Genomic DNA, 15,831 nt, shown 5'->3' on the forward strand with positions numbered 1-15,831 from the left:
CAGTTTGCACCACCAAGTCCGGACACATAACCTGAACTCTCCCTACAGGAACTTCAACAAAGACAAGAACAGGATCCTAACATACAGTATCTTTAGTTGTTCCTTTTGTGACTCGCAGGAGAAGACCTTCCAGATACTTTCCTGGATGGCATTCTCTGTAGAGTAATGAAGGACCCTTTGAGTAAGCACAAGAGATACCAATATGTGCTCCCCCGGAGACTTCGAGCCAAAGCTTTGAGTGGCATTCATGACCTCGCTGGACATCAAGGACAAGCAAGTATGCTTCATTTAGCGAGGCAGTGGTTCTATTGGCCTAAGATGGAGCAATACATCAAGTCTTACGTTTAATGCTGTCAAAGATGCATCCTCGCTAAAGCGGCTGAGCCATCCGCTAGAGCCCTGTAGACTTCAGCACCCATGGAATTGGTATGTTTGGATTTCTGGAGTGCAGAAGACTCTAGGCAGAACTATGTTGACGTGTTGGTGGTCACAGACCACTTTACAAAATTAGCCCACTCATTTCCATGTGCAAATCAGACGGCTAAGCAAGTGGCCAATAAGCTGTGGGATCACGTTTTCTGTGTTTATGGCTTTCCTGAACGTATACACACCGATCAGAGAGCTAATTTTGAGAGTGGTTTGATTGCTGAGCAACAAAAATTGTCAGGAGTTTCTAAGTCGCATACCACAGCATATCATCCAATGGGCAATGCAGGAACTGAATGATTTAACAGGACTTTAGGAGCTATGTTGTGTTTTTTGCCCTTCAAAACTAAACATCAGTGGCCCCAACAAATTCAGACCCCATTAGACAACAGACTTCCCACCTTTTTTACCTCATGTTTGGCCGTGTGCCGAGACTCCCGGTAGACGTGATATTCAAGCAGGTACTCCGAGATCCTGTGGTAGTTTATTATGCAAGTCACGCCAAGACACTACTTTCTCATCTTCATGAAGCAGGAACTATCGCACAGCAGCATGCTGTTAAAGAACAGGAAAAACAAGCTCAGGGATATAACAAAAGAGTGAAAGGCACTCAAATGTAATCTTTCTAATCTGATCACAACAACCAAGTGAGTCTCCTGAACAGAAAGATACATGTACATTTAAATAATACAGTTAGTAAAAATCAATGTCACTCAAGTCTTCTTCACTGTGATTTGTTCTGGTGATTGGTTTGTAATGATCTAAGCAAATCATATGACTGTTAGTTCTACTGTGTTAAGCACTTTTTGTTTAAGTATATATGGCCTTTGACCTGAGCATCCTTAGTCTGCATTTCTCTGTACATTTAATGTTGAAAATATCCATTACATAAAATATTTCTATCACACAGCCAATCAGGATCTACTATCCGACTTTAAAAAGCTTAAGCACTTAAAATAGCAGACAACATAACGACAGCACACGCTTATAATAAACAGAACTTTATCGTCCGTTTGGTGTGGATGTTAAAATAGTTATCATTATAGTCATTATATCATTATATCATTATCATTCTATTTTTGTATATTATTGTTCTTGGTGTGACAAAGGAACTTAAGTGATCTGATTAGGACAAATTATTTGAAGATCTCATGTGTCATGTGACATGTTAAACTAGCATTTCCAGACTCTTGCTTCTTAAACAGATGTGTTCAATAAAAATCAACATGTGGAAAGATATCATGTACTGTTGGAACGAGAAGAGACGGCGCCAATATGTAAAGGTTAATAAAGAATACAATGGATTTAATATTAACGTTCTGATATAAACAGTCAGACTACTTACAATGGGCACAAACTGCACGAGAGTTGAGGCAATGGCCAATGACAGCAGCAGGAGTAAAAGTCATAGAATTTTGTACGAGTACACTTGTACAATATCATATGAATTTACTGTAAATTGTATGAATTATTACTACTTCGACATGACGCTTTATTATTGGTTCTTACTGATGGGGCCGCGTGGTGTGTAAAACAAAGTTTAAGAAGCCACTTTCAAGTCAAGTCACTTTCATTTATATAGCACATTTATGTTTCAAAGCAGTAACAGAGATTGTTTTGGCTTTACAGCAGCTCTAGAATAAAGTTATTGTCAAGCTAAAGTTAGTTTTGATTGATTCACTTCTGTTGCAAAGATCATTAGTTATATAGGGGCCGCTTACACAACACCGTTTTTACTGAAAACAGAAAACGTCCTGGTTGCGTATGCAACCCACTGTTCCCTGAAGGAGGGAACGGAGGACGTAGTCAACGTCGACTGAATGGGATCACGCTAGGAAGCCTGTCATCTTCGAGCATGTTAGAACGAGCCAATGCGCGCATTGGCGTGCGTGAATTGCATCACGCGCTCTGCCCCGCGAGGCGTGTATAAATACGGAAGCAGATGCACGCACCCCCAGTTTTTCGCTGAGGAGCTGAGCGTAACTCGGAGTCAGCTGTGGTCCAGCAACAGTGGCTAAGGGACTACATCTTCCGTTCCTTCCTTCAGGGAACGGTGGGTTGCATACGCAACCAGGATGTTCCCTTTCAGTCGAGAACGTTAGACGTAGGCGACGTCGACTGAATGGGATCCACTTATGGAAAACACCACTAGAGCTGCCACCTTCCAGTGCCTAGACAAAAGGCTGCTGAACCTCTCGCATCTTGAGGCGTTGATAGGACAGGGCTTAGGCCAGGAAAGTCACTGCTGTTCCGCAAGACCTGCTCAGTAGACTTGGATAACACTGGGAAAGCGTGCCCTATCGATGGAAGGAAGGGACGCTACAGAAGCTACATCCAGCCCGAAGAGGGGAATCGTGGGAGATACACATATGAACTGGGCGAATTATCGGGCAGTACAACATATGGGATGTCACTGGGATGACTCCAACCTATAACAGGGGGGAGGATCAACCGAACAGTGATGGCAGAGAGGACTTTGCCAGGGGAAAGACACGGGCTCACCTCGGGGAGCCGTACCGTGGAAGAATACACATATGGGATTGCCGTAGGGAATCACAACATATGGACCCAGCCTAGCACAAGTTCCACCAGGTAGGCCTAGCATCTGACGCTTCAGGGAACGGTGGGTTGCATACGCACCCAGGACGTTTTCTGTTTTCAGTAAAAACGGTGTCGTGTAAGCACTCCGAGTGGAGTGAGCTCGCAGTCCCGGGGGACAAGGTACACCTTGGGACTCATATGCCAAGATGATGGCATCCACTATTCAGTGGGCCAACCTCTGCTTTGAGACAGCCTTTCCCTTCTGCTGACCTCCGTAACAGATGAAGAGCTGATCTGAGGTCCTGAGGCTTTGCGTTCTGTCGACATATGTCCGTAAGGAACGCACTGGACAGAGAAAAGCCAGGGCTGGGTCTGCCTCCTCCAGGGGCAGCGCTTGCAGGTTCACCACCTGGTCCCGAAAGGGAGTGGTAGGAACCTTGGGCACATATCCAGGCTGGGGTCTCAGGACAATGTGAAAGTTAGCCGGCCCGAATTCCAGGCATGATTCGTCGACCGAAAATGTGTGCAGGTCCCCTACCCTCTTAATGGAGGCCAAAACAAGCAGGAGAACTGTTTTTAAAGACAGGACTTTTAACTCAGCTGCCAGCAGTGGCTCAAAGGGAGGTCTCTGCAGTGCAGTTAGCACCAGAGATAAGTCCCAAGAGGGTATAGAGGGGGCGCAAGGCGGATTCAATCTCCTCGCCCCCCTCAGGAACCTGACGATCAGGTCGTGCTTTCCCACGGATCTCCCATCCAGGCAATAGAGGCAACATACACTTTGAGGGTGGAGGGAGACAGCCCTCGCTCCAACCCCTCTTGCAAGAAAGAAAGCACGGCGCGGATCGAGCAATTTCGGGGGTCTTCTCGGTGAGAAGAATACCATTCAACGAATAGGTTCCACTTCAAGGCTTAAGCATGCCTCGTAGAGGGTGCTCTCGCAGAAGTGATGGTGTCTACGACTGACTGTGGTAGACCACCTAGAACCTCTGCGTTCCGTCCAGGGACCAGACTTGGAGTCTCCAGAGGTCTGGACGCGGGTGCAATATGTGCCATAGGTCCTCTCTCAGAGGAACGGGCCAGGGAGGGGCTTTTGAGGGGACTGTGAGTTCGGGGAACCAGGTCCGGTTGGGCCAATAAGGGGCAACTAGCAAGACCTGCTCCTCTTCCTCCCTGACTTTGCACAGTAGCTGTGCAATAAGACTCACTGCACACCGCCAGTCTAACCCTCTTGGGGCCCAGGAACAGAGGAATTTGCTCTTGTGACAATTGGGGTACCGCTGGACTCTGGAGAGTCAGCGGCGGACCGGTAACCGTCTGAAGAGCTCGTTCACCCATCCCCGGGCGGCCTGTATCAGGGACGCTTAGTCTTACACTTGCCACCTGGCTTGGCAGTGACTGATACAGGCTGGGCGGCCTGCCTGCGGCTCGCTCTGGGAAAAAGATGCAAATGCACCTGTGTTGCTCTTTCAGGAAGTGAGAAACCTCTCACCAGTGCCGGAGCACACAGGAATGATCGCTGCAACACTGGCAGGGATGGTGCAGCCTGTACCAGTGAAGAAATCACTCTGTTCGCCCTCAACCGGCCGTCAGACAAACAAACACAAAATGTGATGCTGTTAAAACGAGTGGTAGGCCTACCTTGCGACAACGCCCAGGAGGCAGCTACAGGAGGCGGTTCTGTCGACATATATCCGTAAGGAACGGACTGGACAGAGAAAAGCCAGGGCTGGGTCTGCCTCCTTCAGGGCGGAGCTCTGTTAGAACAGCAGTTGAGAGCTCAGAGAGCTCGTGACCACCGCTGCTCGCGCTGTAGAAAAACCAGCCAGGGACCGACACCCTTGTTCGTTGTGGTATAACAACACTCTTCAGAGTCTTCATAGGGGAGAGACTAGTTGACAAGAGTTTAAAGAGGGCGCTTAATTTTAAACCGTAACTGTAGGTCGTAATACGCTGCATGTACAAACGACATATGGGCTCGTTTTTCGTCGGAGGACAGTCTCGTTTATTCAGAATCTGTTTGATCAACCGTTGCATGTGTTTAGCACTGCAAAGTTTAACTGTTAAGATGTCAAAAAAAATTCATTAACCTAAATGTTTATTTTATAAATATTTATTATTATTATTATAGAGATATACAGTGCATAGGCGGATGTAGGATAATTCACACATGCATCTCTCTCTCTCTCTTGATAATTAATTCAAATAAATGCTATTATTTCAAATCAGGCAGAATGCTGTATCTAAAAAGCCATAACAGACGAAAATAACCATCAATTTTAACTACAGTCAAATATTGCACTGCAAACATCATTGACAGCTTTTAACTTGTGAGTTGCCAATGCTGGCAAATGACCATGGTAGGCTAAATGATTGTTGAAACAAGTTAGTGAACAAATCTGGTATGTTGTTCTTTCTCTATAGTTGATTTGAAAGAGCTAACATACATGTACTGGTACCAGAGTAATAGTCTCGAGGTTGTGGGAAGAGAGCACTCTGGCTTTCATTGTGTGTCAGTGGACTGTGATATATATGCATGCATGTAGGCAGGAGCCAGTCTCATGCAAACTACTAACATCTGACCTTTCCTTTAGTAATCTGGAAAGGCTACAGGACGGTTCTAAAGACTCAAGCAGAAATGGAAATGAATGTTTTTAGTATTGGCTGTACAACAAATAGTATTTTAATGCATTAATTATTTCTCTTAATGCATTGTATGGTCTCATGAATATACTGTATATATATATACACATTATATACTTATATACTCTTGTATAATTCATTATATACTTATCTATTCATTACAAGATAAATGCATTAAAAAACATGACAAACCACTATTTTCAGATGTAAAGAATCTGCAAATACTATAGTGCATTTTAACTCTAGTTACAATGTTTATGAAAATAAATAATGCATTTTAACTTGCATTATTAATACCTTTATAATGCATTGCACATCAAATGTAACTGATTCAACTTTGGATTTTAAAAATGTATTAGTAAATGTTAAAAGTAACATTAAATAAGATTACTAAAATAAAAGATTTCATAATGCAGTTAACTAACATTAACAAATGGAGCCTTATTGTAAAGTGTTACCGATAAATCCAGCATAACCTAAATCTTATCATAGATTTAATATAGAGTTGTTGAAACTGGTATTTGGGTATCAGGTAATCAGCTCAGATGGCGAGTTAATACCTGCAAACATACAGTCATACTTGTTCTGGTTTATCTGCATCTCAAGCTAAATGTGTCAATATATGAAAAACAGTTACAGACACGCACTGTTTGGTTATTGCAGTTTCTTAGAAAAATGTTGTGATAAGTTTCTACCGAAGGCGTTTCCGTCTCCTATAGGCTAAACGTATAGGCGTATCTCACGTCTATAATAAGAAACAGCTGTAAAGAACAAATTCCCCAGGTCTCTTTATATGGGGTAAACCTATAAAGTGTCCTGCTGTGATTTACACAGTTAAGGATGAAAGTATCATTCATTTAAAACTCACAATAATTGCACTATTAACTTCGTAATTACTGCATAAATCTCAAACTGGAGAGCAAAAACAACAGTCCAAAATGCTTTTGCAGCTGATAGAGTTGATAGTGTGTGTTTAAATGTGTGTGTTTGTCGTGCATGTGAGTGACTGAGGGGTTTACACTGTAAACATTGTGTTTTCAATGTAAAATGCTGACATTGTTCCCTGTTCCAGGTTCCAGAACGGCCCAGAGAGAGAGAGAGAGAGAGAGAGAGAGAGAGAGAGAGAGAGAGAGAGAGAAACAGCAGCTCTTTGTGTTTTATCCCTGTTTGTGTGTTTTGCTGTGATATTTTTTTCCTTCTAATTATTGGTAGTTTTTTTCCACCTTTGAACCACACAGGGAACATATTTAAATACTTACTAAATTTTTTTTAAAGAGCTTAATAAACGTGATTGTAAAGACATTTATAATGTTACACAAGACTATTATTTCAAATAAATGCTGTTCTTTTGAACATTCTATTCATCAAAGAATCCTGAAAAAAATGTATCATGTATAAAATGCAAATGTACTGTATGTAAAAAAAAAATTTTCACTAAAAATTTTTGTATTTTGAATAATGTAACACAAAGTAAAGTTAGGACATACAAATGAAGAATAAATATTTTACTACTTGCACTATTTCTAGGTGATTAATTAAATGTAATTCATGTAAATGAGTGTCTTTGATCATGTGACTCTCTGCTCAGAAGGCTCAGACATTCTTCTATTGACGCTCAAGATGCTTTGGAACATCCCAGAATATAATGGAGAACCTGATCATCAGATTTATTTTGCAAAAGAAAGAAAAGATCTTTAATAGTAGTCTCTAACATTTGGACTGTATGCATAGCTACATATCTTTTTCTGCTGAATCTAATGAAACCCCTCTAATCCAGATGAGCCTTTCTTAACATCTTGGAGTTTTAGGAGACTGTGTGTGTGTGTGTGTGTGTGTGTGTGTGTGTGTGTGTGTGTGTGTGTGTGTGTGTGTGTGTGTGTGTGTGTGTGTGTGTGTGTGTGTGTGTGTAGCCTCCGCTTAAGAAAGTAGCACACCCCCTTGCAAACCTCTGTGCCAAATGTTGAATAACAAAGCTGTTAAATGAGAAGGGGCCCTAAATGCAACATTGTGTGCGTGTGTGTGTGTGTATGTGTATCTCTGTGAGTGTGTGTGTGCGTATGTGTCTGTGTGTCTGTCTGTCTGTGTGTGTGTGTGTGTGTGTGTGTGTGTGTGTGTGTGTGTGTGTGTGTGTGTGTGTGTGTGTGTGTGTGTGTGTGTGTGTGTGTGTGTGTGTGTGTGTGTGTGTGTGTGTGTGTGTCTGTCTGTGTGTGTGTGTGTGTGTGTGTGTGTGTGTGTGTGTGTGTGTGTGTGTGTGTGTGTGTGTGTGTGTGTGTGTGTGTGTGTGTCTGTGTGTGTGTGTGTGTGTCTGTGTCTGTGTCTGTGTGTGTGTACTGAAAAGTGAGAACTGAATGGAAGACATTGAGATTTATATGTGTGTGCTGAGTATCCGGGACGGCACAGACATACAAGTATATTAGAGCTTTGTGTATGTGTGTTTACATATCTGTACTTTGGAGACAAATAATAATAATGAACTTGATATAAAAGGGTATGTGCTCATTTAGATGTGTGTGTTATGTACTATATTTTGAAGTGCATTCTGGTGCATGCGTGCGTGAGTGTGTGTGTGTGTGTGTGTGTCTGTGTGTGTGTGTGTGTGTGTGTGTGTGTGTGTGTGTGTGTGTGTGTGTGTGTGTGTGTGTGTGTGTGTGTGTGTGTGTGTGAGTGTGTGTGTTTGTGTGTAAGGGGCGTGTGTTTATGTAACGGGGGCTGCGCTATATAAGAGCGTGTCGAGGGACTCCGCTCAGAATTCACCCCTCGAGGCCCAGATTCCCACACACACTCCAGACTGAGCTCTGCCGTAGCCATGCCAACCACCGTACTGGGATTGCTGGGAGTTTTGCTCTGTGCCGTTGCCGTTACTTCTGAGGTCACACCACAGACAGACTTCGACATCAAGGGGGTAAGACTGCAAGACGGTGATGAGAGGAGGAATCTATCCATTACATATTTATCTCACAGATTTGTGATGATACAGGGACATATTTACAGACCAGAATATCCTTAACCCTTGTGGTGCTCTTCGCGTGTCGGTCAAAAATGACAGAAATTTATTATTTTATTTCAATGAAATTAATGTACTATATTTTAGTTTGATAATGTTTTTTTATTTAATATTTTGTATTTTTGGGGGATTTAATGGTACTAAATTATATTTACACTATATTTATTATCCATTTATTCACTTTTTGAGCGTAGACAAGACAAACTGTAGTAAATCTTGAAGGCTTTAGACCACAGACTTAAGTTTGATCTCTTTTCTCTCTCAAAGACGACACATGGCAGATTATTGCTGAAGTGAAAAAAAGTTCTAAAAAGTGAACTTAAAAAAAGTTACAGAATTTTACGTTTATTGTTATGATTTTTTTGTATCTGAATAATATTTAGCAAAAACATATTTTACTCTAAAACTTTGAGAAAATCAAAGCCATAAATCTAAACAAGTTGTTTTCAAAATTTGAGCCTGATATAAAAAAAATATATATAAAAAAAGAGCTTTCAGTAAGATTGTGTTTGGCTGCAGTACCATAAGTATCCACTAGATTAAATTAGTCTCCCATTAATTTCCAATGTGCTCATTTTTGACCACGAGGAGCACAAGTGTGACTATTTTTTCAGGACCATTTAACCTGTTCGAATCATGTCCATGTTTTTTTTGTGTGTTCACATAGCCAGAAGTGCCAAAACCTTTACCAAGTTTTGTACCATTCCGATAAAAAAAAAAAACTAAAGAAAAAAAATGTACAATTTTTCAGTCAAAAATGACCGAAGAGCCCCAGAGGGGAAATGTTGTTGATGTGTGTGTGCTTCATATAGGTGGCTGGGAAATGGTACCTGATCGGTTTTGCCACCAATGCCGAGTGGTTTGTCAGCCGTAAGGCGCACATGAAGATGGGCATCGCCATGCTGACACCGACTGATGAAGGAGATCTGGAGATGGCTTATTCCAGTCTCAAGTAAGACGAACTGATCACTAAAAATAAGAAACTTTGAATGAAACTTTCCCATGATTGCACATGCAAAGATTTTACCCATTTGTCCTGTCTTTCCAGATCTGATGGCACATGCTGGAAGATGAACCATCTCGCTCAGAAGTCTGATGTTCCTGGAATATTCAGCTTCCGCAGTGACCGTAAGGAAGAAATGATAGACATACAGTGTAGTGGTTTATACAGGACTCAAATGAGAAATTATATTTCTTCCACAGGCTGGGAAACTGATAATCACATGGTTATTGTTGATGTGAAGTATGATGAGTTTGCTTTGATCCACACTGTGAAGACCAAGGCCGGCTCCTCCACAGTGCTCGACAAACTCTACGGTAACACCAATACACCTTCACATTAACTTGAATTTGTTGCAGGCTGTGATTTCAGATTGGTTCACTTGATGTTTGCACTTGGTCTGGTTCAGCTTTGTTTTGCATGGAATTAACTCTAGGGCTTTTCACACTGTGCATAACCTCAGGTTATCCCAGTTCTGAACCCCACTTTAAACCTTGGGTAAAAGAATGTTTGCACCAATTTTTGCCCGGAGTTTATGAAACCCCAGGTTCCCTTTCGAGAGGTCTCTCATATTACGTAAGGCTAGCTTACGATTAATATTAATATTAATATTGAAGCCAAATTTTTAAACGCAGTGCAGTTGCACAGCAGACACCAACTACAAGAGTGAATTTCTGAGGCGTTGTTCAAATGCCTCGAGTCACCTACGCCTCGTGCAGAGGCCCTCTCTTCGGCTGAATCCTCTGCACATCCTCTCGAGCTCTCTGCATGACCCAGACGGTCACTATGAGTGAGTTTTTATGACGCTGACAGACGCTGAAACTGCATCACTCCCATCGGCTGTTCTCGGGTAAGAACATGCTGCTCTCTTCTCTGCTCGCGCTAACTGTCTTACGTCATTCGCCCCCTGTGGCTCAGTGGTGGAATCTAAGGCTTTCGCGCCAGAGACCCGTATTCGAATCCCGGCTCTGGCAGCAGGTGAAATATGAACATTATATATATGTTATATGAACATTTTAAAGTCCGTTTTGCACATCATGTAAGAACTATCTACATGACTCAGACGGACACAATGAATGCATTTTCATGCCTGAGATCCAGTCACGCTGAAACTGCATTCACTCACAGTCACAACGGCTGTTCTCACTGACGAGGACATGCTGCTCTCTTCACTGTGCTCGTGGCCAACCTTACGTACAGAAAGCAACCCCGCCCCTCGCGCCCTCCCGTTCACAACGGCGGGGTTAGAGTATTAATGACCGTTCAAAAATAGGTGAGCCCATGCCGGCCCCGGCCCCGCGTGACTCATTCTCTTTGGCAGCGTCCGAAGACGGAGATTGGTCAGGCTCAACTTTTGACCCTGCCCCCCCATCTAAGCCCAGCATAAGTGTGATTGGACGAAGCATGGCCAGCTTAAAGAAGGCGCCACCTCTTCAGCAGGTAAAGTCAGCGCCTCCGGTCTCCCAGCCCCGTCCAGCGGCTGAGGTCCGTCACCGCTCTCGTTCTGTGAAGCGTCAGCAGTTCCCAGAGCGACGGGGACCCCGACCCAAGATTGCGTTGGACCCCGAGCCTCGAAAACCTTCCTAGCCACGGCGAAAGGAAGGAAAAGAGAGAGTTTGAGTCCCGCCGAGGCCAGACCAACCTCCAAAAAGCTTCTCACACATTTCCCAGTCCCCTCTTAAGTTCAGGCGGCTGGAAATGTCAATATTGCAGCAAACTAGCCTGTTATAAAACATGCACACCTGCAAACAAATGTCGTTTTTACGGCGACACAAATAAAGCAAGAAAAGAGCTTTTTTCTGTCTGTTTTCTCTCCGGTTTGCGCTGGAGGTGTAATAAATGTAGGTTGTGTGCCCACTATGAAGTACACACCCCTACACATAAACACTGTTCCCACAGTATCAGTTGCCCCTCCAGCCCACGCTGGAGATGTAATGAATGTAGGTTGTGTGCCCACTATGAAGTACACACCCCTACACACAAGCACTGTTCCCACAGTATCAGTTGGCCCTCCAACCCACGCCGGAGATGTAATGAATGTAGGTTGTGTGCCCACTATGAAGTAGAGGCCTGAGAGGCCATCCCCGGGATATCAAAATGGGTGTTGAACATAATAAAACGAGACTACTTGCTACAGTTTGCTCGCGGACCTCCGTGCTTTTTAGCCGTGGTCGAGACAACCACATCCTTCCACATGGCTCACATCCTTCGCACTGAAGTGTCAAAACTGTTAGCAAAAGTCCCTCTATCACAAAGCGAGTCAGGCTTTTACAGTCGCTACTTCCTCGTTCCAAAGAAGGATGGCGTTCTTCGCGCAGATTCGCCCAGGGGACTGGTTTTTCTCATTGGATCTGAAGGATGCTTATTTTCACATCCAGATAACGCCCCATCACAGGCCATTCTTGAGATTCGCCTTCGAGGGGCAGGCTTATCAGTACACGGTACTAACCTTCGGCCTATCTCTAGCACCCCTGTACAGTTACGAAGTGCATGGACGCAGCGCTCACCCCCTTGAGACAGCGGGGAGTGCGAGTGTTAAACTACCTCGACGATTGGCTGGTTATAGCCCATTCGGAGGCGCAATTGATAACTCACAGATCCTGGCTCCTCAGCCATCTAGAATGCCTGGGTCTCAGAAACAGTGCTTCCAATCTCCCAGCCGGAATATTTCTTTCCTGGGAACAGTGATAGACTCTATACAAATGAGAGCGCGCCTTACTTTCAGAGTAATGCATCTGTACATGCGTCCTCTCCAGCGCTGGTTAAAACCCTGTGTACCGACTCATGTGTGGCGATATGGCCACTTACGAATCAGAGCGAACCACGGCTATATCAAAGCCCTTGCTCCCTGGAAGGCAGCCGGCTGGTACCAGTCCGGCGTGAGTATGGGCGTGATTTCAGAGCGAAAAATGATATGGCCCCTCAATGGGTATCCGGGTGTCTCCCGAAAAGGGTGCTAAAAACCATCACTGAAGCGAGAGTGCCTTCAACTAGGCGTCTTTACGCTCAAAAGTGGGTGGTATTCTCCGGCTGGTGCGCAGCACAGAGAACACGCATTGCCAATGCAGATCGCGTACCACTTTCGCGTGCCACTTAATGACACTGAAAACGCAAATATGCAAATGAGGACGTTAACCCAGGGTTTAGGATTGTACAGAGTGAAACGTCACCATATTAATACCCATGATTAATTGTTAACACTGGGTAAATTATGAGCAGTGTGAAACGTGAAGCAAGATAACCCTGTTTACACCTGGTTTACAATGACCCACACTGTAAAAAATTTGCTGTAGTTATGCAGCTGTAGATTTAACTTTATGCTATTTACTGGCAACAGTTTGTTCAAAGTTAAATGAACATTAAACATTAACAAGTCTTTGTCTTTACAGAATAAAACTATAAAATAACAATCTAATGCAAAGCATTCTGGGAACCAGAAATCTTCATCAACCTTTTTCTGTTTTTTTTCCTTCAGATTTTGGTTCCCAGAATGCTTTGCATGAGGCTGTTATTTTAGTTTTATTCTGTAAAGATAAAGACTTGTTAATGTTTAATGTTCATTTAATTTTGAACAAATTGTTGCCAGTAAATAACATCAATTTAAATCTACAGTAAGTTACTGGCAAGTAGCTGCCAGTAATACTGTAATTTCTACAGATTTTTCTAACAGTGCAGGGTTAACTGGGTCAAGTGTGAAAAGCCCTTCTGATAGGCCGCTGGTATAAATGCATTTTTGAGCTGAAAGCAACTTGCACTGACAGATCTTAAAATATGTCTGTGCCATTGTTTTGTCTCAAGAAGCACACCATGTTTATAAAAGCTACTTAAATGTCCTAATAGGCCTAATCCTGGCTTAATTAAAGCCTTGTCTGTGAAGCCAAACCAGGCCATTATGAGATAAAAGGCGTAGTAACTCATGTGATGTAGTAAAAATGCATTTCCTGAACCATCCCCATTGTGCCCTTGAGCAACACACTTGCAGTAAACATGCAATCCAAACTGACTCTTTTAACTTCCTCGTTTCTTCACTGTTAATTAGTCATTTTATTATTTCATCAATCTAGTAAAAGTGCAATAACCTGTTCAACTCTGAAATTACTTTCTGGTAACACTTTAAAATAATGTTCTATCATAATGCATTAACTAACAATGAGCTTATTTCTTATCTTTGTTTACATTTAGTTAGACTGTTCTTTTCTGTCAGTTCATGTTAGCTCAAGTTATCAGGTAAAACTTGATTTTAATTATGTATTAGTACTGAAATGAACATTAATTAAGATAAATAAATGCTTTAGAAGTATGTCTCATTGTTAGTTCATGTTAACCAATGGAATCGTATTGTAAAATGTTTCTTGTTGAACATCTTAACGCTCTCTGAAACATCATGTTACGGAGCTAAATAGATTTTGAATGCCGTTTCTAATCTAACTTAAATTTCAGCCTGGAATGTGTGCTGTAAAAAAACATAAGCTCAAATAATTGCAAATGCATTGATTCTGGTTTTAGTCGGAATTGTTTCTGTGACATTTCGATGTGCTTGTACTGTTTTTTTTGTAGGCCGAACACCCGACCTGAGCCAGGACGTCTTGGACAAGTTCACTGCCTTTTCTCTGGAGCAAGGCATTCTGCCGGAGAACATCGCCCTCCTGCCTAAAAATGGTAAAACATTGTGTCAGTAAGCAAATAGCTGATTAATAACCTCTTCAGACCTGACCTGACCATCTTTTCTCTCTAGACGAGTGCCCTTAATGTGCTGATTTGAAGATCCTCTCTGAATCCTGATTCCTGACTGTAGTGAAACATTTAATGTGCCCTCTAGTGTTACACTCTCATAGCAGTCTCTTTATCCCTCTTAATGTTCTTTTCATCATTTACTATAATTTCCTCATGAGTTTTTGGACCAATAAAATCTTTTTTGAATCTCCGTTATGTGGCTTTTTTATACTGCATTTTTAAAAGAGTGTATGTTAGCCTCGTATAAATTCTTTATTGGGATCGATGGTTCCATAAAGAATCTTTAACATCCATGGAACTTTCCCATTCCAAAAATGTATAGTGGAAAAAATTCTATGGAATCACAAAAATTAAGAGCATACTGTATGTGAAACTATACTTTCAAAGAGAAAAAAATGTCCAGGGTGCTCAAGGAGTTCAAAAAAGTTTTTTTAGAAGGTGCTCTTTGGGGTCGGGAATTCAGTGAATAATAATAGAAGAAAATCCAAGGCACTCTTCTTTTAGAAATTAATAAAAAGCCTTTATTTGACTGGCTATTTCATGTTAGAAAATTTTAAAAGACATGGGAAAAAAAACAACCCACGCGTAGCGGCACAAACAGCCTTCTTCAGGGTATGTTTTACAATCAAACACTTTCCTCTTTTATAGGTGCTAATTAGAAACACCTGAATGACAAAATACATGCACATACAGAGAAGATCCACTAGGAGGTTGCATTACAAATTACATCAAAGAGAAAAGAAGAAGATAGAAGATAGAAAAAAAAAAAAAAAAAACATATGTACATACATACACATACTCATATACACATTAGTAGAAAAAAAAAAAAAAAAAAAAACCTTTACCTGCATACACATACTCATATACACATTAGAATAGGATCTTCTCTGTATGTGTGCATGTATTTTGTCATTCAGGTGTTTCTAATTAGCACCTATAAAAGAGGAAAGTGTTTGATTGTAAAACATACCCTGAAGAAGGCTGTTTGTGCCGCTACGCGTGGGTTGTTTTTTTTCCCATGTCTTTTAAAATTTTCTAACATGAAATAGCCAGTCAAATAAAGGCTTTTTATTAATTTCTAAAAGAAGAGTGCCTTGGATTTTCTTCTATTATGATTACTTTCACTGTGTAGAAAAGAAAAAAGTTGCTGTACATCCAAGTTGATTGTACTTAAAAACAATCAACTTTTTGTTGCTCTTAAACATATTGATGCATAAAGTGAAGAAAAAAGGCTCTACTTGTTCAATCTGAACGAAATACTAAAATGAAAACACATGAAAGTATGAAAATTATGTAATAAACAAAAATACAAATCATTCTTTGTTTCTCAAAGTTGTTTAGAGTCCAGCTCTGCTCCTCCTCAGTCCCTTTATGAGAAACAATTTTCTCATAATTTGTCCAAAATATTTGACTGGTACCGTATTCATATTAACGCACATAAATAATAAATCTTATGGACTTCACAGTAAATTGCTTTGGCTAAAAG

General features: G+C 41.8%; 1 protein-coding gene across 1 annotated transcript; it reads left to right on the forward strand.

The window, feature by feature from the left end:
• Positions 1-8,356: 8,356 nt before the first annotated feature.
• LOC311293057 (lipocalin) lies at positions 8,357-14,535 on the forward strand. The gene is made up of 6 exons (XM_084413058.1): positions 8,357-8,509; positions 9,424-9,563; positions 9,660-9,739; positions 9,815-9,928; positions 14,169-14,270; positions 14,347-14,535. Exons 1-6 carry the CDS (start codon positions 8,414-8,416, stop codon positions 14,358-14,360), a joined length of 546 nt encoding a protein of 181 aa, XP_084269184.1. The 5' UTR covers positions 8,357-8,413; the 3' UTR covers positions 14,361-14,535.
• Positions 14,536-15,831: the final 1,296 nt, after the last annotated feature.

Source organism: Rutilus rutilus (assembly GCF_951802725.1).
Source record: "Rutilus rutilus genome assembly, chromosome: 7".
Lineage (NCBI taxonomy): Eukaryota > Metazoa > Chordata > Actinopteri > Cypriniformes > Leuciscidae > Rutilus > Rutilus rutilus.